The sequence below is a fragment of the Peromyscus maniculatus genome, chromosome 23, assembly GCF_049852395.1.
Source record: "Peromyscus maniculatus bairdii isolate BWxNUB_F1_BW_parent chromosome 23, HU_Pman_BW_mat_3.1, whole genome shotgun sequence".
Classification (NCBI taxonomy): domain Eukaryota; kingdom Metazoa; phylum Chordata; class Mammalia; order Rodentia; family Cricetidae; genus Peromyscus; species Peromyscus maniculatus.
In genome coordinates, this window is record NC_134874.1 from 38,092,957 (window position 1) to 38,110,660 (window position 17,704).

Sequence of the window (17,704 nt, forward strand, 5' to 3'; positions counted from 1 at the left end):
CTTAAAATTTCACTTCAGTGCTTTTGGGTGGTAACTACGGGTCAATGCTGGAGGACAGTGACTGGAGTTAAACTGTGTGTCATACTAAACGAGCATGCTGCTCAAAGCACAAGGCAGCTTACCCTGGTGAACAGGGTGCTCTGAGTGTCAACAATCACTCAGGTAAAATTAGCATTGAATTTGCAACTTCAATCTTTGGATCTTCCATCTGTAAACTGAAACTGCAGCTTTAAAGTTCTATAGACAAGGACTCAAAACTTCAAACCTTTCTCAGTCTACTGAGTACTTATGGTTCATATATCAGCTATGGGACATTTGGTTACATTTTCTCTTGTGTGTGTGTGTGTGTGTGTGTGTGTGTGTGTGTGTGTAAATTCATGTGTGTGCAGGTACACATGGAGTTCAGAGGTTGGTGTGGAGTGTCTTTCTCAATCCATTTTTCAGAGACAGAGTCTTATTTTTAGAGACAGAGTCTCTCACTAAACCTGAACCATTCAGCTAGGTATGCTGGCCAGCAAACTCCAGGGTCCTTCCTGTCCACCTCTCTAGCACTGGGATTATTCATGCCTATCACCGATGCTGACTTTCACAGGACGGCTGAGGATCAAATTCTGGTCCTCTTGCAGCAAGCACTCTGAGTCATCTCCCATCTCCTTAAGTTTAATTTTCTGCAAAGAAAAACTAAGTTGAATTACAGATTTCTGGATAGTTCTGCTGCAATGGTCCTTGGGTAGCATTTCCAGGGGGCTATTTTGGTAGCTTTGTTATTTTTTTTTCAGTGCCTTACTAGCAATCAGCATCCGGGTGTTGGCTTTAATAACAGTTTGAGATAAAAGTCAAGTGAGGCTCTGCTGGGTAACCGACAGGCTGCATCTCTGGAGGGAACAGTTGCTGCCTATGGAGAGCCAAGCTACAGAGGGGAATTCTGGGCAGAATACAGAGAGGAAGAGAATTTCCTTTCTAAAGCAGCACAGGTTGAATTTATTGAGCTTCCTGAAGAAAAAATCTGCAATTTGTACAATACTTTAAATTTAGCAACTTTTTTTTTTTTTTTTTTTTTGCGACTGGGTCTCAGTCTGTGGCTTAGGCTGGCCTGGAACCACTGGGCTTAAGCCAACTCCTGCTTCAACCTCCTGAGAACACAGGGCTGGGGCTACAGGATTACACGGCAATCCCTGGCTTTTGTGGCCTATCGGAGAGGTGACCGGCAGTTCACAGCACCTCGGTTTTACAATAACAAGCTAAGGCTGTCACTATGGTGACGAATGGCTACAATCCCAGCACAGAAGGCGGGAGCGGTATGATTGGTGCGAGTTTGAGGCTAGCCTGCTCTACACAGTGAGCTTCAGGCTAGACTGGAATACGGTCAAACCATGTCTCAAAAAAAAAAAAAAAAATCCTGCTCTATCAAAACTTACTATAAATGTTTGTTGGTAAATACTATTCAAGGTATGTATTTTGCTTTAAAAAAAATTCATTGAGTCTATGATGTTCTTTTAATGACATCCAATTGATTACACAGTTTCGTTCTTTCAACTCATAGGATTATTTTGCACAAGGCTGGAGAGATGGTTCAGTGGTTAAGAGCTCATACTGGTCTTGCAGAGGGACCTGAGTTAGGTTCCTAGTTCCCACATAAACTGGTTCACAATCACTTGTAATTCCAACTCTGAGGGATTCAAAGTTTTTTCCCTCCTTGGGTACCTGCACTCATATGTGCATACTCCACATAGACATACACATACAGGTAATTTAAAGACAACAAAAATAAATATTAATAAAAATAATATTTTGAGCCAGGCATGATGGCACACCCCTTTAATCTCAGCAATCAGAAGGCAGAGGCAAGCAGATCTCTGAGCTTGAAGCCAGCCTGGTCTACATAGTGAGTTCCAGGACTTCCAGAGCTACACAGAGCAGCCCTACCTCAAAAAAGACAAAACAAAAACCAAAACCAAAAACATTTTGAGTTGGGAATAGTCATGCACTGCTTTAACCTAGTACTCCAGGAAATATCAACAGGTGGATCTAAGTTCAAACCCAGCCTGATCTAACTATACAGGGAGTTCAAGCCAGTAAGACCCTGATGCACACAAAACATGAAACCAGTCACAAATCTTAGACTGTCCCAAAATAAGTTAGCTTAAGAAAATCATAAAAGGGGTTGGGGATTTAGCTAAGCAAGGCCCTGGGTTCAATCCTCAGCTGGGGGGCGGGGGAGAAAAAAAGAAAAATCATAAAGGCCAGGCGTTGGTGGTACACGCCTTTTATCCCAGCACTCAGGACACTGGAGGACCTCTGAGTTCAAGGCCACCTGGTCTACAGAGAGAGTTCCAGGATGGTCAGGCTACACAAAGAAACCTTGCCCCTCCTGCCCCTGAGCGGGGGAAAAAAAGGAAGGAAGGAAGGAAGGAAGGAAGGAAGGAAGGAAGGAAGGAAGGAAGGAAGGAAGGAAGGAAGGAAGGAAGGAAGGAAGGAAGGAAGGAAAACCCATAAAGGTACCTACCACCAAGGCTGAGGATTTGAATTCCATCCCCAGAACCCACATGGTAGAGGAGAAAGTTGTCTTCTGACACATACTTTATAGCACCAGCGCTCGCTCGCGCTCTCTCTCTCTCTCTCCCTCTCTCTCTCTCTCTCTCTCTCTCTCTCTCTCTCTCACACACACACACACACACACACACACACACACACACACACCTACAAATAAAAATAAAATCTTAAAAAAAAATCAACAACACAACTTCTAGAGATACGTTCCCTCACAAGGAGGTGGAACATAAATTAACTCTACACACAGTAAACGTAGACTGCACCCTTGGAGGAAAAGTAACCACAGTGGGAAAGGACTACCACAGGTGGTCAGTGAGGGTCACACTAGAAGTATGTGGCATCTCTGACCTGGTAAGGCTGCCACTTTAATCTCTGTGATCTTCCTCCTAGTCCGTAATCCTAGCACATGGGAAGTGAAGGCGGAAGAGAACCAGAAGTTCAAGGTCATCCTGCACTACAGAGTGAATTTGAGATCCTTTTTCATAAAAACACAGAAAAAAAAAAAATCAGACAAACCAGTTGCAGAGCAGTTTACAAAATACCTGTCTAATACATGTCAAAACTGTCGAGGCCACCAAAAACAAGAAATAGAAGTCTAAGGAGACTTGACATCTAAGTGTAACGTCAGAGGCCACTAGAGACACAAGCTCAGTAGCACAGAGCATGCCTAGTGTGTGCAACGAGGGTCCTATGTTCAATCTCCAGTAAAAGGAGGGGAGACAGGGATGTGTTGTCTTAGAAGACTTGAAAAAGGATCTGAGGGAATACTAAAAAGCTTGAGTTAAGTACACACCTTTGTTATACTAACACATCAACACTGGCTCCTGGTTGGTACAAATGTACTAACTAATGTAAGGTGCTAACAATCAGAAAAAGTAGAGAGTAGAAGTGTACCTCAGTAGCACAAACAAGGCCCCTGCATTTATTTCCAGCACTTGAAAACCAACCAACCAACCACACAAAGCCCTTCCCATAATCCATGTTTAAAAAGTAATAAAGCGGGTTGGAGAGATGGCTCAGAGGTTAGGAGCACTGGTGGCTCTTCCAGAGGTCCTGAGTTCAATTCCCAGCAACCACATGGTGGCTCACAACCATCTGTAATAAGATCTGGCACCCTCTTCTGTATACATAATAAATACATAAATCTTTAAAAAAAAAAAAAAGTAATAAAGCTAGGTGAGGTAGCATGCAGTTGTAATCCTAGCACTGAAGCCATGGAAATGGGCAGATAGATGAGGCTTGCTGTCCAGCCAACTACATGCTAGTTCCAGGCCAATGAGAGACTCTGTCTCAAGTGAAAAAGGTGGACAGGGCCTGAGAAATATCTGAGGTTGTCCTCTGGCCTGCACATGCAGACACATATACATGCATGCATATTCACAAACAAATGTATCCTCATACACATCAACACATGTGCACATACACACAAAGCAAAAGCAAAACACCACACTATAAATGGCTTCACTCAGCTGGGCAGTGGTGGGAGGCAGAGCCAGGCGGATCTCTTTGAGTTCGACACCAGCCTGGTCTACAGAGTGAGATCCAGGACAGGCATGAAAGCTACACAGAGAAACCCTGTCTCGAAAAACAAAAACAAAAATAAACAAACAAAAAAATGGCCTCACTCCAGTTGAAAAATCTATGGCTGCATGAAAAAAAATAAGTGTGCAAAAGAGAAAGATGCTTTCACCACCTCCTATTATGTGTGAACACTGCATCACAATTTGGTGAATTTAGGACTATCTTCATCATCCTCACCTATTGCTATACAAAGCACCAGAAATACCTACAACATTAGACACAGCCCTTGCAAGCCAACTGAAAGGACTTGACAATACGAAGGTCTATGCTAAGTCTAAGTGGTAGACAGATAAACGGAATCTATGATCTTATGGATCACACAGCCTATTAGTAAATTTTCCTTACTGCCTTCCATTTCATGTAAATTTACAGTATTTCAGTATACAATTTATTTACTTTAAAATGTTTTGATGTACAAATGTGACATATACCTTCAAGTGTCACTTAAGTTGAAAATTTAAAAGGAAAAAAATTAAAACCTGGGACAGCATCCTTGGAATCCCCTCCTTACTGGGAGAATGTCTGTCTCTTTGTGTGCTGAGGGGGTGCATGCCTCTGTGTGTGTGTGTGTGTGTGTGTGTGTGTGTGTGTGTGTCTGTTTCAATAAAACTTTGTTGAGTGCTAAGAAAATTAAATCAAAACCTAAGTTGCAATGTTTTCAACCAGCAACCCATGGTTTACTGGGGTGGGAATTTCTAAGACCTGGACCAGAACAAACGATTAAGGAGGAAGTGTGGTTTACAAAGAGCTTAAAAAGGAAGATAAGAATTTGCACAGAGTATTTCATAAACTATAAGCAAGTCAACCGAGCTCTTAAGAAGTGCTGGGGAGATGGCCAGTTGGTAAAGTGCTTATTGCACAAGTCTGAAGACCTGAGCCTGGTCTTCAGCACTCATGCGAAACAACCAGGCACTTGCAATACACACCAGGGAGGCCCCGGGGCTCACGGGCCAGCCAGCCTAGCCTACTTGGCAAGCTCCAGGTCAGTGAAAGATCCTGTCTCAAAAACAAGGTGGACAGCTCCTGAGGAACACCACTAGGGGTTGACCCCTGCTTACACACACACACACACACACACACACACACACACACACACACACACACACACACACGGGGGTGGGGTGGGGGTGGGGAGGGTGGGGGGTGGACAACCACCAGCTACAGAAGGTGTAGCATGCAGACAGGAAGAGCTCATATCACACCAGATGGGCATCTACTAAATTGAGGCCAGATACAAGGAACCAGGGGCTATTGTAACCACACTGCACAGTCCTGGCATGTTTATTTGAACTGACGGTAACTTAAGCTTTTTAAAATATTAAAACAAATACACATTACATAGCAAAATGCAAAATCTGCCAAACTGTCAAAATTGAAATGTCATGCATTCCCCCACTCCAGCCAAGGAAGGCCCAGGAGGGTACAGAAGTGACTAGAGAATGAACAGCCACATTCAGGTGGGGTGGGAATGAGAGCTGCCCACCATCCTGTTAGGTGTCTGGCCCCTTTCCACTGCTCATTTCCCACTTGAGTCACAATAAAATCAATGAGATTTCAGACTGCTGCACTGTGCTAACCTTTGCCAACAAAAAACATTTTTAAAATAATGAGGTTATTTTTCTGATATGCCTGGGGTTTTTTTTTTTCTTTTTTTCTTTTTTGTGGCAAATAATTGTAATGCCAAGGCATGGTTCCAAGTGAGTCACTTGCCACAATTTTAAAATACATCACTGCAATATTTTTGTTCTGCCAACACACTGATTTTACCATATTTCCCTGACTTTTTGTTTTTGTTTCTCTCTTTCCTTTGTAGTTCTGGGGATTGAACTCAGGGCCTTAGACTCTATCAAGGAGCTAAAGTTCTAGCCCTTAGTTTTGAGATGGGGGTCTTACTATGTAGCTTAGGCTGGCTGGACCTCTCTATGTAGCCCAGGCTGGACTCCAATTCATGATCCTCTGCCTCAACCTTGAGGGTGATAAAATTACAGGTGTGCACTACTAGTCTGGTTCCCTAGTTTTCTTCTCTTTATTTTCTTAAGATTTTTATTATTTTAATTACATATAGGAGTGTGTGACTGCGTGTGGATATGTGCAGATGAATGTAGACGCCAGCAGAGGCCAGAGGTACCAATTCCCCTGGAGCTGGAGTTAACAGATAGTTGTGACTCACTTGATGTGGGTGCTGGCCACTGATCTCAAGTCCTCTGGAAGAACAGCAGGTTCTTCCTCTAGTTTGCTCTTAAAACAGCATCTTGACTTGTTCACTTGAAGAATCTACACCCTAAACAGACAGTATATTCCAGACCAGAACCACCAGTCCAACTTCTTCTTTACAGACCACGCCTTTCTTCACAACTAAGTAAATGATTTTTATCACATTTATTTATTTTTTAATTTTGTAGGGAGGAGGGGATGCTAGCAAGTGAAGGGCAACTTGTGGGAGTTTGTTTCCTCCTTCCATCATATCGGTCCTGGGGATTGATCTTGGGTCAGTAGGCTTGAGGGCAGGCACCTTTACCTACTGTGCCATCATGCTGGCCCACAAAGAAAAATTTTAAAGAGTAAAGCATAGCCAGTAATCTGCAAAAATGCATGACAAGAGAGAGAGAGAGAGAGAGAGAGAGAGAGAGAGAGAGAGAGAGAGAGAGAGAGAGAGATTGATTTTAAATGGGAAGCATTATCCCTGGGCTGGATATTCCTCAGTCTGGCTTAACCATGCAGCCTTTGGGAATACTTCAAGAAAATATGCAACTGTGTATGGGATTAAGGAAATTTAGATTGTTCATGGTTCCTTTAAGTAAATTAAAACCAGTAATTGTTCACTTGCAAGAGCTTTAGTCATCATGGAGCTTAAAAACAGGTTTATTACATAAAAGCAGACTAATTTAGATCATCCTAAAAATTTCTAGCATAGTTCCCCAACAGAATGAACCTGAAGAAGTAACTATGCCAGCTCATATAGCCTGCATAAATCTATCAGATTAATTTTTTTTCCCCTACAGGGTCTCCATTCACCAGATAGCAAGTTATTTTGAGTAACAGATTTTTCAAATCCAGTAAAAATAGATATTCTATGCTAAGCAACCACCACTTAAGAACTCCTTTTTGGGGGGCTGGAAATTTGGTCAGTTGGTAGAGTACTTGCTTAGCATTCATGAAACCTTGGGTTCAGTCCCCAGTACCACATAAAACTGATCGTGGCGGCATATAAATCCCAGGAGCTAGTAGTCAGGAGGATCAGAAGCTCAAGGTCATCCTCCACTACACAACAAGTCTGAGGGGAGCATGGGCTACATGAGATCCTTTCTCAAAAAAACAAAACAAAGTTTTGTTTCTTTGAAACTATATAATTTGTGATTAGCTAACCTACCCAACTTACAAAGAAATCTGAGACAATGAAGAACTCTACATTACCAAGAACAACATAAAACAGACATGGGTGCACCATTATGATGCTACCCATCCACCCTTCCAACAACCGTTTACATAGATTTTTAGTTTTTTTTTTTTTTTTTAAGATTTATTTTATTTTATATGTATGTGCACTATGTGCCCACAGAAACCAGAAGACGGAACTGGATCCCATAGAACTAGAGTTACAGATGATTGTGAGCCACCACGTGGGTGCTGAGACTAGAATCCAGGTCCTCTGCAAGAGCTAACAAGTGCTTTAAACAGCTAAAGCCATCTCTCCAGGCCCTGTTTTTTTGTTGTTTCTTTTGTTTAAAGTGCTGAGTTCTGGGAAGCCAAGAGAGGGCAAATAACTAGCCAAAGAATTTTCTTTCTTTCTTTTTGTCTGTGCAGTAGTACAGCTTGAACCTAGGGTCTTCTGCATGCTCGGGCAAATGCCACTAAGCTATACCCCACCCCTACCCAGCCCCTTCCTTTTTAGAGTCGGCTTCATTATGTAGCCCTGGCTGGTCTGGAACTCACTTTGTAGACAAGGGTGGCCTTGAGCTCACAGAAATCAGGCCTGCCTCTGAGTACTGAGATTAAATGTGTGTACATCACATCAGGCTCCCAGCCCTTATTTTACATTTCCAATTTTGAGACTGGTTCTTAAGTTGCTCAGGCTAGCCTTGAACTTGGGATCTTCCTGACTCAGCCTTCTGGCCTGACCCACGATTTTAAAGCTAGTGAAACAGAAGAGGAAGGCCTCATACTCAGCTCTAACTCAAAGCCCAGCTTCTGTCTAGAACATCACATCATGTTCTCTCTATAATGGTTTCCTGAATTTTACTCTTAACTGGACTGAAAAGTTCAACTCTTCTTTTCTATGTCCATCCACATCCACAAAGACTTTTTATTTTGTTTGGTTTCTCAAGAAAGAGTTTCTCTCTGTAGCCCTGGCTGTCCTGGAACTCTGTAGACCAGGCTGGCCTCAAACTCAGGGATCCATCTGCCTTTGCCTCCCAGTGCTGGGATTAAAGGTGTGCCCCACCACACACACACACACACACACACACACACACACACACACACACACACACACCACCATCACTGCTGCCACCACCACTGCCACTTAGCCACAAAGACTTTTTAGAGGACTCATTTATTTTAACTGTTTCAGAACCTGGATATTCCCTTTTAACATGACAATGTCCTTTTATTATTATTATTATATGTACAGTCGTTATCAAATTGACACAGCCCACAGGGGACAGAGAGGGCCCAAGGACTCTCCAAATTTCAAGAGAAGTGCATGAACAGTCAGCACACTGATAACGGCAAGCTGTAAGGATTTGGTAACCTCATTGCTGAGCAGCTACAAAACTGGACAGACTTCCGTTTATAGTGCAAAAAGCATATTTAGTGGCACAAAAAAATGTCACCAAGTGAAAGCAATCCTAACCTAAATCCATTTGCAAGCCCCAAGAATCTCCTTGAGAAGCCTATTGAGAAATACTTATTTCTCAGAAGTTGTGAAAATTAATCACAAAAATTCAAACTTTGGAAAGTAATTCCTTGACGGTAGGAATCTTGTTCAAGATACAAGTCTGTCTGCTTCATTTAAACTAAGAGAGCCAGGTTCAGAAACCACATTAATCAGCGGCTGAGTCCCCCTGGCTTCCGTGAGGGCCTGTATCTGGAACTGCTAAAGCTTCCTCTGTACTCTGTGACCTAATATGCCGCAGAACAATAGAAGTGGGCTTCCCTGTCTAACCACTATCCTAATATTAACAAGCCAATGTAGCTCGGACGAATACGTTCACATATACCACTAGAGGATCTTTCCTTTCTAGCCATCAAGATTGATGTTATAACTCCACAGGCTCTTACAAGTACACACATGTGTGCTAAAAATGATCTGATAACCATACAGAAAAGAACTGAGCTATAATCTTAGGTTGGTCACTTAGCAGAGTTTGTGAAAACTCTATTTTCTCCCTTCCCCTAAGCTTCCCAGTGAGGCCCAGCAAGTTCTCAGTTTACATAACAAGGGCTCATACAGCAGAAACAGGGATCTTCGGGAAACTGGACTCAAAGACATGAGATAGATAAACGGGCATCCTTCAGACACAAAGTGGCCCACAATAAAATTCAACAACAAAATGCCTTCTGAGCCGGGCCGTGGTGGCACACGCCTTTAATCCCAGCACTCAGGAGGCAGAGTCAGGCGGATCTCTGTGAATTCGAGGCCAGCCTGGCATACAGAGCGAGATCCAGGACAGGATCCAAAGCTACACAGAGAAACCCTGTCTCAGGGGGAAAAAAGTTATTTAAAAAAAATGCCTTCTGAGCCACCAAGCACCAGGCACAGTGGTACAACCCTGTCATCTCTGCACTCCAGAGGCTGAGGTAAGAGGATCCAGATTTGGTGGGCAGCCTTTGCTACCCAGCAAGACTCTACCTCAAAAAATAAAAGGGAAAACTTCCTTGGACAAGGCAACCCACATATTTACATAGTTTTACTATGAGTCAATGAGTAAACACCTTTCAACTTCCAATCCTGAGAATGACTCTGAATAACAAAGACATCTTTCATAAGTTAATTTCAATTTTAAAGTTTGTATATGAAAGATGTCCTAATGAAATCCATTACTTTTTATACTAAGCTAAAATGTTAATTCAAGAAATAAAGAAAGGGCTGGAGATGAGATGGAGAGATGGCTCGGCAGTTGTGAGCATAGGATGTTCTTTCAGAGGACCTGGTTTGATTCCTAGCACCTAGGCTGTTCACAATCACCTATAATTCCAGTTCCAAAGAATGTGACACCTCTTTTGCCCTTCTCAGGCACTGGGCACCAACATGATGCACAGACATACATGCAGGCAAATATCCACACACATAAATAAAAACTTTAAAAAGAAAAGCTGGACTTCAAGCCACAACTCCCTTGTTTCCCATGCAAACAGACAAGCAAAGGTTAAAACCTCATGTGTTTGTTATTGTTGCTGTTTTGTCCTTTTGAGACAGTCTCAATATGTAGCCTTAGCTGGCCTTGAACTCACTATGTAGCCTAACTATGTGGTTGGCCCTGATCCTTGCATTGATCCTCCTGCCTCTGCCTCCCAAGTGCTCGGATTACACCTGTGCACCACGATACCTGGCTTCAAGTATATTCCCCCAGCACATGCACACCCAACCTATTTCTGAGAGTTGTGCTTTCTCCAAGGCACCACAGAACAAGAGGAAGGAGGCGAAGGGTTCTCTGCAATGGGCCCACCCTTACTGGGGAAAGCTACCCCTGTCTTTACAGGTCCCTACATCAGACACCCCAGTTATGTTTTCAATGCATAGCTGCTCTTTTATCTACCATGCATGTCTAAGATAGAGCCTTCTCTTCTAACTAGTGAGCTCACTAAATGGGATTAATGCAAAAGTTACTTTACTTGATCAAAGAATTTATCTCATGGTTGAGTGTTTCGAAAGTGTGAGATCCTGGGTTCAATCCGTAGTACAGGAGAAAGAAAGAGAGAAAGAGAGAGAGAGAGAGAGAGAGAGAGAGAGAGAGAGAGAGAGAGAGAGAGAGAGAGAGAGAAAGAAATTACCCCAGTTGCAATATCAAGAAGCTATTTGGTGGAGGAACAATACCACTAATCTAATCCCTTGCCACACAATTTAGGCTACACAGCTACCCTCCAAGGATCAAAATATGAAAGAAAAATCTGCAAAGGTTGACACAAATCACCTGGACTTCATTTAGGTCAAAATCTGATTATTTCTATTCATAAATTCGTATTTTTTTTTCTGGTTGCTTTGTTTTAAAAGACCTCAACAAAACTGATATGAGAATAGAATAAAGGAAGAACAATAGAAGAAAGGCAAACAGACATACTTCACGTGTGTGTGTGTGTGTGTGTGTGTGTGTGTGTGTGTGTGTGTGTATGTGTATAAAATCTATTTGTCAAAATGCATAAAAAAAATTGATAGGCACAAAATCTTCTGGAAGTTTCTGGAATTCCCTTGACACACACTCTATCCAGTATGCTACTCTAGTGTTAATTTTCTATTTGAATGTCAATATCTTTACATATAATCTTTCCCAGCTTCCCTGGTATTTTCTGCAACACTCATCCTGGCTGCCTATCTACTTCTTTTGGCATTCAGTAATCTTATCTATTGGATCAGAACACAGAAGTCACCAAAAAGGATTTGATTCTAAGACAACAGCAGAAACAGTGCTACATTATACAGTATAATGACATCACTTAATGCTCAACTGAAGGGCACTCAATGGCATATAACCTGGTGTAGTTCTGGAAGCCATTTACATCTCTTTCACTGTAGATTTGTTTGAAACACCTGTATTGACTGGAGGCAGTTCTGCACTGTATTCCAAAACAACCCTTGACCTCAGATGCATTCCACAGACCGTGACAAGACTTGCCGTGAACTGGCGGGTAGGGAGGGAAGACCGAATAAGGTGAACCTAAGACCTAGGTTTGGACCCAGCTACAACTTGGCTGTGTCACCTCAAGCATCTCTTTTGATCGCCAGGGTTCTAATATCCTCAAAGCAAAAGATGAAGAGGTTGGACTTAAATTCTCTTCGAAGTTTCTTCCAACCTCTAAAATTCTTTGAAATTTCAGTAACTCCTCCTTCATTGAAAAGATAAGCAGTAATGATGGGAAGTTAGCCTAGATCTTTTTTTTTTCCTTAAAATTTCTGAGATGTTTTCTTTGGCTGAAGTTTTTCTATAAACTCTAAATCAAAACTATATGCAGAAAATATGGAAGGTCTGAGGGCTGGAAAAGAGAATCACTCACTGATGCCACTAAAATAGAAATTTCAATTACCCTCAGGCCAATTTGTCAATAGTTACTCAAAACCTACTGCTCCGATCACTGTTGGCTTCCTAAAACAAAAATATGTTTCGTCGCTCCCTTCTCATCCCCAGAGATTCATTCCGAATAATATTAAATAAATAAATAAACCAACAACCACAGCATCTAAAAATCAATTTACAACTTTAGAACAAGTTTCGGGGAGTCAAGGAAACTCCGCACAGCTTCCCCGAGTCATTGGTTTTATTTAAGGAAGGACGAGAGATAAGAAACGGTTCTTATTGTAAGACGTGAGAAAAGCCACAACAGGCAGGTGACATCTGGAAAAAAGGAAGAAGCTTGAGGGACCTTTAGGCAACAAGTTTAGAGTGCAGGAAAAGAGTCCCCCAGGGATGTGGGGGAATCTGTCGCTGCCACCTCGCCCCGCCGTCTTCCCCAACCCCCACCGCGTCGCCGCGCCCCCGCCCCCCATCCCACGCCCCTGCGGCAAGAAATCTCCCTAGGATCGCTTGTTTCCCGCGGCCTCCTGCCCTCGGCAGGCCTGCGATCCATTGCAGAGGCTGCCAGACCCCGCAGGCCCGCCGTCCTCGCCGCCACCCCGCAAGACGCAGCGGCCCGCAGCCCCCCGGCCCCGCTCACCTGCACCTGTTTGCGGAAGTGGCGCAGCCCGGCCACTGCCGACGGTCAGGAGCAGCAGCAGCAGCAGCAGCAGCGGCGGCGCCGGCGTCCCCGAGGACGCCGGCGGCCCCGGCATCTCGTCCACCGCGCGGTCCCCCGGGGCCAGCTCTCGGGTCGCCGCCTTCAGTCAGTCAGTCCGTCCTCCGCGCTGCCTCAGCGACACCGGCGCCGGCTGCTTCGGGACACACGTCTCTTCGGCCAAACGTCAACCTCGTTCCCGGTCTGCACCCGCCGCTCTGGCCGCAGAACCATCGTCATTCTTCCCGCCCGTCTGCGCCGCCGCCGCCCCTCAACAGCAGCAACGGCAGCCACCCTGCGGAGCCGCGGGCCCGGGCAGCCGCGCTCCCGCCGCCATGATGGGCTGCGTCATGTGACGTAGGGCGGAGGCGGGATGCCGTGACCGACACCTGGATTAGCCAATCGTCAATCCAAACTGGCTCCGGAGGCTCCGCCCCGTCAGCCGGAGGAGGCAAGGTAGAGATCGCTGCGCCCCCTGCAGACGGAGGAGTGAGGCGTGGGCAGCAGGTAACACCGACAATTACTTTAAAATTTAAATTATAGGAAGATATAAAGAAGGCCATAAAAATCCACTTATAAGTCAATCTGGGACTTTTTCTCTCTTTTTTCTTACTTTTCTTTTTTTATTCTTTTTCCTGTTTTCAATCAACGTGGTTCTCGATATTTTATCACCCAAAACATAGACCGATTTTGCCTTCTTCATTTTTACTAATCGGAACTTACCCAGCCTCTTCACCTTAGGTTGACCCTCACGTCCTATCAGCTTTTGAGGAGCTTTGAACTTTTTAAAATTTCAATTAAACAAGAACAGAATGTTTGTGCCTTCATCACCCAGTGACGTAGCTCGCAGGCTCAAGCTGCCCCCTCTGCCAAGACAGCCCGTCCTGTCCCCTCTTGTTCACCTGGCAGATGCTCTTCCTTTCATTCGTCAAGACACACCTAGACTATGACTTCATCGATGAAGGCTTCTCACCAATCCCCCAAACAACTGAACATCTACAGCCCCACCCCAACCCAGTCCTGGACCAGATGCCATGTTCTATTGTGCCTGTGACTGTAAACCCCTTGAAGACAGCAGCCTCTCTTAGCCTGAAGTAGGTGTCTTCTAAAGGAACTGTGCTAGGGGTTGGTGCTGGGTGTGAGGAGGGAGCAGCTTCCAGGTGAGGAAGAAGACAGCTAGAGAGATTGCTTGCCTTGCTAGCCCTGAGGACCTGAGTTTGATTCCCAGAACACCGCATACAGAAAAGCCCACCTTGGTGGAGCATGCTTGCTGGGGAGGCAGAAAAAGATGGATCCTTGGGGTTTGCTGACAAGCCTAACAAGCAAGTTCCAGGCCAAGAAGAGCCCCTACCTCAAAAAAAGTGGGGGGACCTAAGAAATGACACCCAAGTTTATCTTCTGCCCTCCATACACAGAGAGGAACAAATTAAAACAAAAATGCACACACATACATGAATTCACACGCAAACACAAAAGGAATGGAGAAAGTACTTTCAGTAACACAGCTCCGAGGCCACTTTGTTGGGGGTGGGGAGACCACCTTTTCTGACTCTGATGGTCCAGTTTGTGAATGAGAGGAACTGATTTGCATCTTATCAGAGGGGACTTCAGGAACCTGCAAAGATAGAGCTTTCCCCATTCTCCAAACTCCCTGTAAATCCCAGCTGTCCGTGGTGCCAACTCAGCACAGGGCACAGGATGTGTGGGGAACGTCTGTTGTTGATGATTGAGACAAGCCACACTAAACACCTGAGGACACAAGTAGCTGGTATGTGATGGACGCCTGAGCTTGGCTGCCACTTTCTGCTGGTCTTTCTGTGGGAAAGGGAAGGGAGGCAAAGGTCTAGAGAGGAGGCATAATCGCCCTGTTGTGCTTTGGGTTCCATCAGGAAGCTCAGCCCGCTGCATTGAAGGAAGCTGGGAATTCATGCTACAACCTGACAAGAGACTCTGTGAAGAGCAGAGCTGGCCCAGGGAAAGCCCTGCCTCGTAATCCTCCTGGTTAATTAATCATAATTAAGATGCACCCCAACAACGTGTCATTATGTGATCACAAAGCAGGTTTTGTTTTTATTTGAGTAAGCCCCGAAGTTGAAACACACACAAACACACAACTGTTTTCCCCTCACATGGGTTAAGGTACACATTCCTCAGAGGCTGTCGGATGGAAACCTTTACCCTGGCTCCCACCTCACTGTTTCTACCTTTGCCCAGTACTTGCCTTGAAGACTTCTAGTTACAGATTTGACAAGACAAACAAAGACTTGTTGGATTGGTGAAGGTTCTTCTCAGAGTCAGGAAAAGGAAAAAAAAAAAGCCATCTTTCAGCATAATTTAGAATTAGATTCCCTAAGATCAGAATCGATAATAGTTCAGTGTTTCTGTAGCTGTTTGCGCTTGTCTGCAGCCTTCTCCAAGTTTTCCTCCATGCCAAGCAATCGTTCAGAAGACCCTACTAGCACTGTGTGTCCTGCCAGCTAGAGCTGGTGGAGGCTTGCAGGCTGAAGGATAGGAAGTCTGTTTAGTACAGAATGAGTTGCAGCTATGGAGATCTGGTGCCTCGTGGGTACCCTAAAGGATCATATGGGACATCCAGGAGGGTCCTATTGAAAGTCATTGGTTGAATCTCTAAGAACTTTGTGGGCCAGTAGTTAAACACCATCATTCTTCCAAAAAAGAAAAAAGAGAAAAAAAGAAAAGAAAGAAAGAAAATTATTTTATGTGTATGGGTATTTTGCCTGCTTGTATATATGTGTGTATGTGTTTGTGCCGTGCCCTCGGAAGCCAGAAGAGGGCATTGGATCCTCTGGAGCTGGAGTTACAGGAAGTTGTGAGCTATGGGGGTGCTAGGAATTGAACCCAGTCCTCTGGAAGAGCAGCCATTGCTCTTAGATGCTAAGCTGTCTCTCTAGCTCCACTCCATGAGGATCTTATGACTCTCCCTTGCTTCTCTAACTTGAATCCTTCTTGCTGTCAAATTACTTTAATGCAACTTCAGGCAAATTAGGAGACCAAGTAGGTTAAAGTTCTTCACAGTCCCTAGTTCTCTGCCAGTAGCTAGCTGGCTTTATCTGCATGCTGTGTTGGCTGTCCATCCAGGTGTGTCCCCGTGTCCCTTGGCTCCTGCAGCCTTCTACATCCTGTCTAAGGCATGTGACTCCGGCAGATCATCATGTGTCTATCAGAGCCCTGCCTGAGCCACTTCCCACTTGGAAGGCGGGGAGAAACTCAGTATGACAAAGTTTATGTCTAATAAATTAACACTTTTAATGTATGTAATCTATACTGCGATATAATGATGCTCTCCATAAGACAATTACAAGATTTATAAAAAGCATACAACAGACGGTAAGATTCAGGAATGGAAAATCACTTCAGAATCATATTAACGAACAGATTCCCACTCCCACCCCCACCCCCAAGTTCATCAGCATGGATGCCTTCGTTTGGAGGTAAGCTTTATTTAACGATGACTTTCAGATCATTTTTGATGTGTCAGACTGCTCTAAGCACTTTACACGTAATCACTCTTTAGTCTTTTTCTAATTTTAGGATATTTTCATCACCCACTAAAGAAATGCTGGAGCTGGTGAGATGGCTCAGCAGGTAAAGGCACTTGCTGCTGAGACTGACAACCTGACTTCCATCCCCATGCTCCGAACAGGAGAAGAGAAGAGCTTCCCAAAGGAAGTCCTCTGACCTCCAGCAGAGCACCGTGCCATGGGGGGTGCATGCACACTCACACAGAAATAGATAAAGTAATAAAAAATGTTATACCTACTCCTAGCCCTTCCCCATGCCCCATCCTTAGGCAACCCCTAAATTACGTGTGTTTTAGTGGGGGGCGTTGCCCATTCTAGATATTGCATATAAATAAAATTACACACTATATAACTTTCTTGTTTGGTAAATGACTTAATTGCTAGTTCCAGTTTGCAAAGGATACAGAATCAGAGAAGCTAAGTGCTTTGGCCAAAGTAAGCAGCAAATGTAACACCCAGGTTCCCCAGACTTTGCTGCATTTTACAATAACAAATGATAAAAGGTGGGTGAGGTGGCTCAGCAGGCAAAAGTGCTTGCCACCAAGCCTAAGGACCCGAGTTCAAGCCCCATGACCCACGTGGTGGAAAGAAAGAGCCAGCTCCTCTAAGTTGTCTTCTGGCCTCCTCATATGCACCAGGCATGTCCCTGCCTACAGAAAATAAGTAAATAAGTAAACATCCTTAATGAATAATCAAAAGTATTCACGCATGGGGCTGAAGATGGCTCGGAGGTTAAGAACACTTGCTTCTCTTGAAGAGGACCCAGGTTTGGTTCCCAGAACCCATATGGCGACTCACAACCATCTGTAACTCCAGTTGCAAGGGATCTAATGACCTCTTCTGGCTTCTGAGAGCACCAGGCACACATGGGTTACACAAACATCCATGCAGACAAACACTCATTAGATAGAAATAAATAATTTCTTTTAAAAGCGTAGACAGCTAGGTATAATGGCGCATGCCTGTAATTCCAGGACTATGAGTTCGAGGCCAGCCTGGGTGCTTTCTCTTTCTCAAAAACTAAAACCAACAAACAAAAGCTTTGTTGTTGTTGTTGTTGATATGGCAGATCTTTTTTTTAAAAATAAGGCACAGGCCAAGTT

General features: G+C 44.2%; 1 protein-coding gene and 1 long non-coding RNA gene across 3 annotated transcripts in view; one reads left to right on the plus strand and one right to left on the minus strand.

Annotated features, from left to right (window-relative positions):
• The window catches only part of Lmtk2 (lemur tyrosine kinase 2), a 90,517-nt gene extending 77,260 nt beyond the window's left edge, over nt 1–13,257 (minus strand). For both annotated transcript variants that reach the window (XM_042268365.2, XM_042268364.2), the window contains exon 1: nt 13,003–13,257. In XM_042268365.2, the coding sequence (XP_042124299.2) occupies nt 13,003–13,117 (115 nt within the window). In that variant the 5' untranslated portion in view covers nt 13,118–13,257. The remainder of the gene's footprint in view (nt 1–13,002) is intronic.
• Nucleotides 13,258–14,041: 784 nt separating this feature from the next.
• On the plus strand, nt 14,042–16,949 carry LOC143270469 (uncharacterized). Its single transcript, XR_013047644.1, has 3 exons — nt 14,042–14,153; nt 14,949–15,060; nt 16,612–16,949. It is a non-coding gene; the product is annotated as an uncharacterized LOC143270469 (long non-coding RNA).
• Nucleotides 16,950–17,704: the final 755 nt, after the last annotated feature.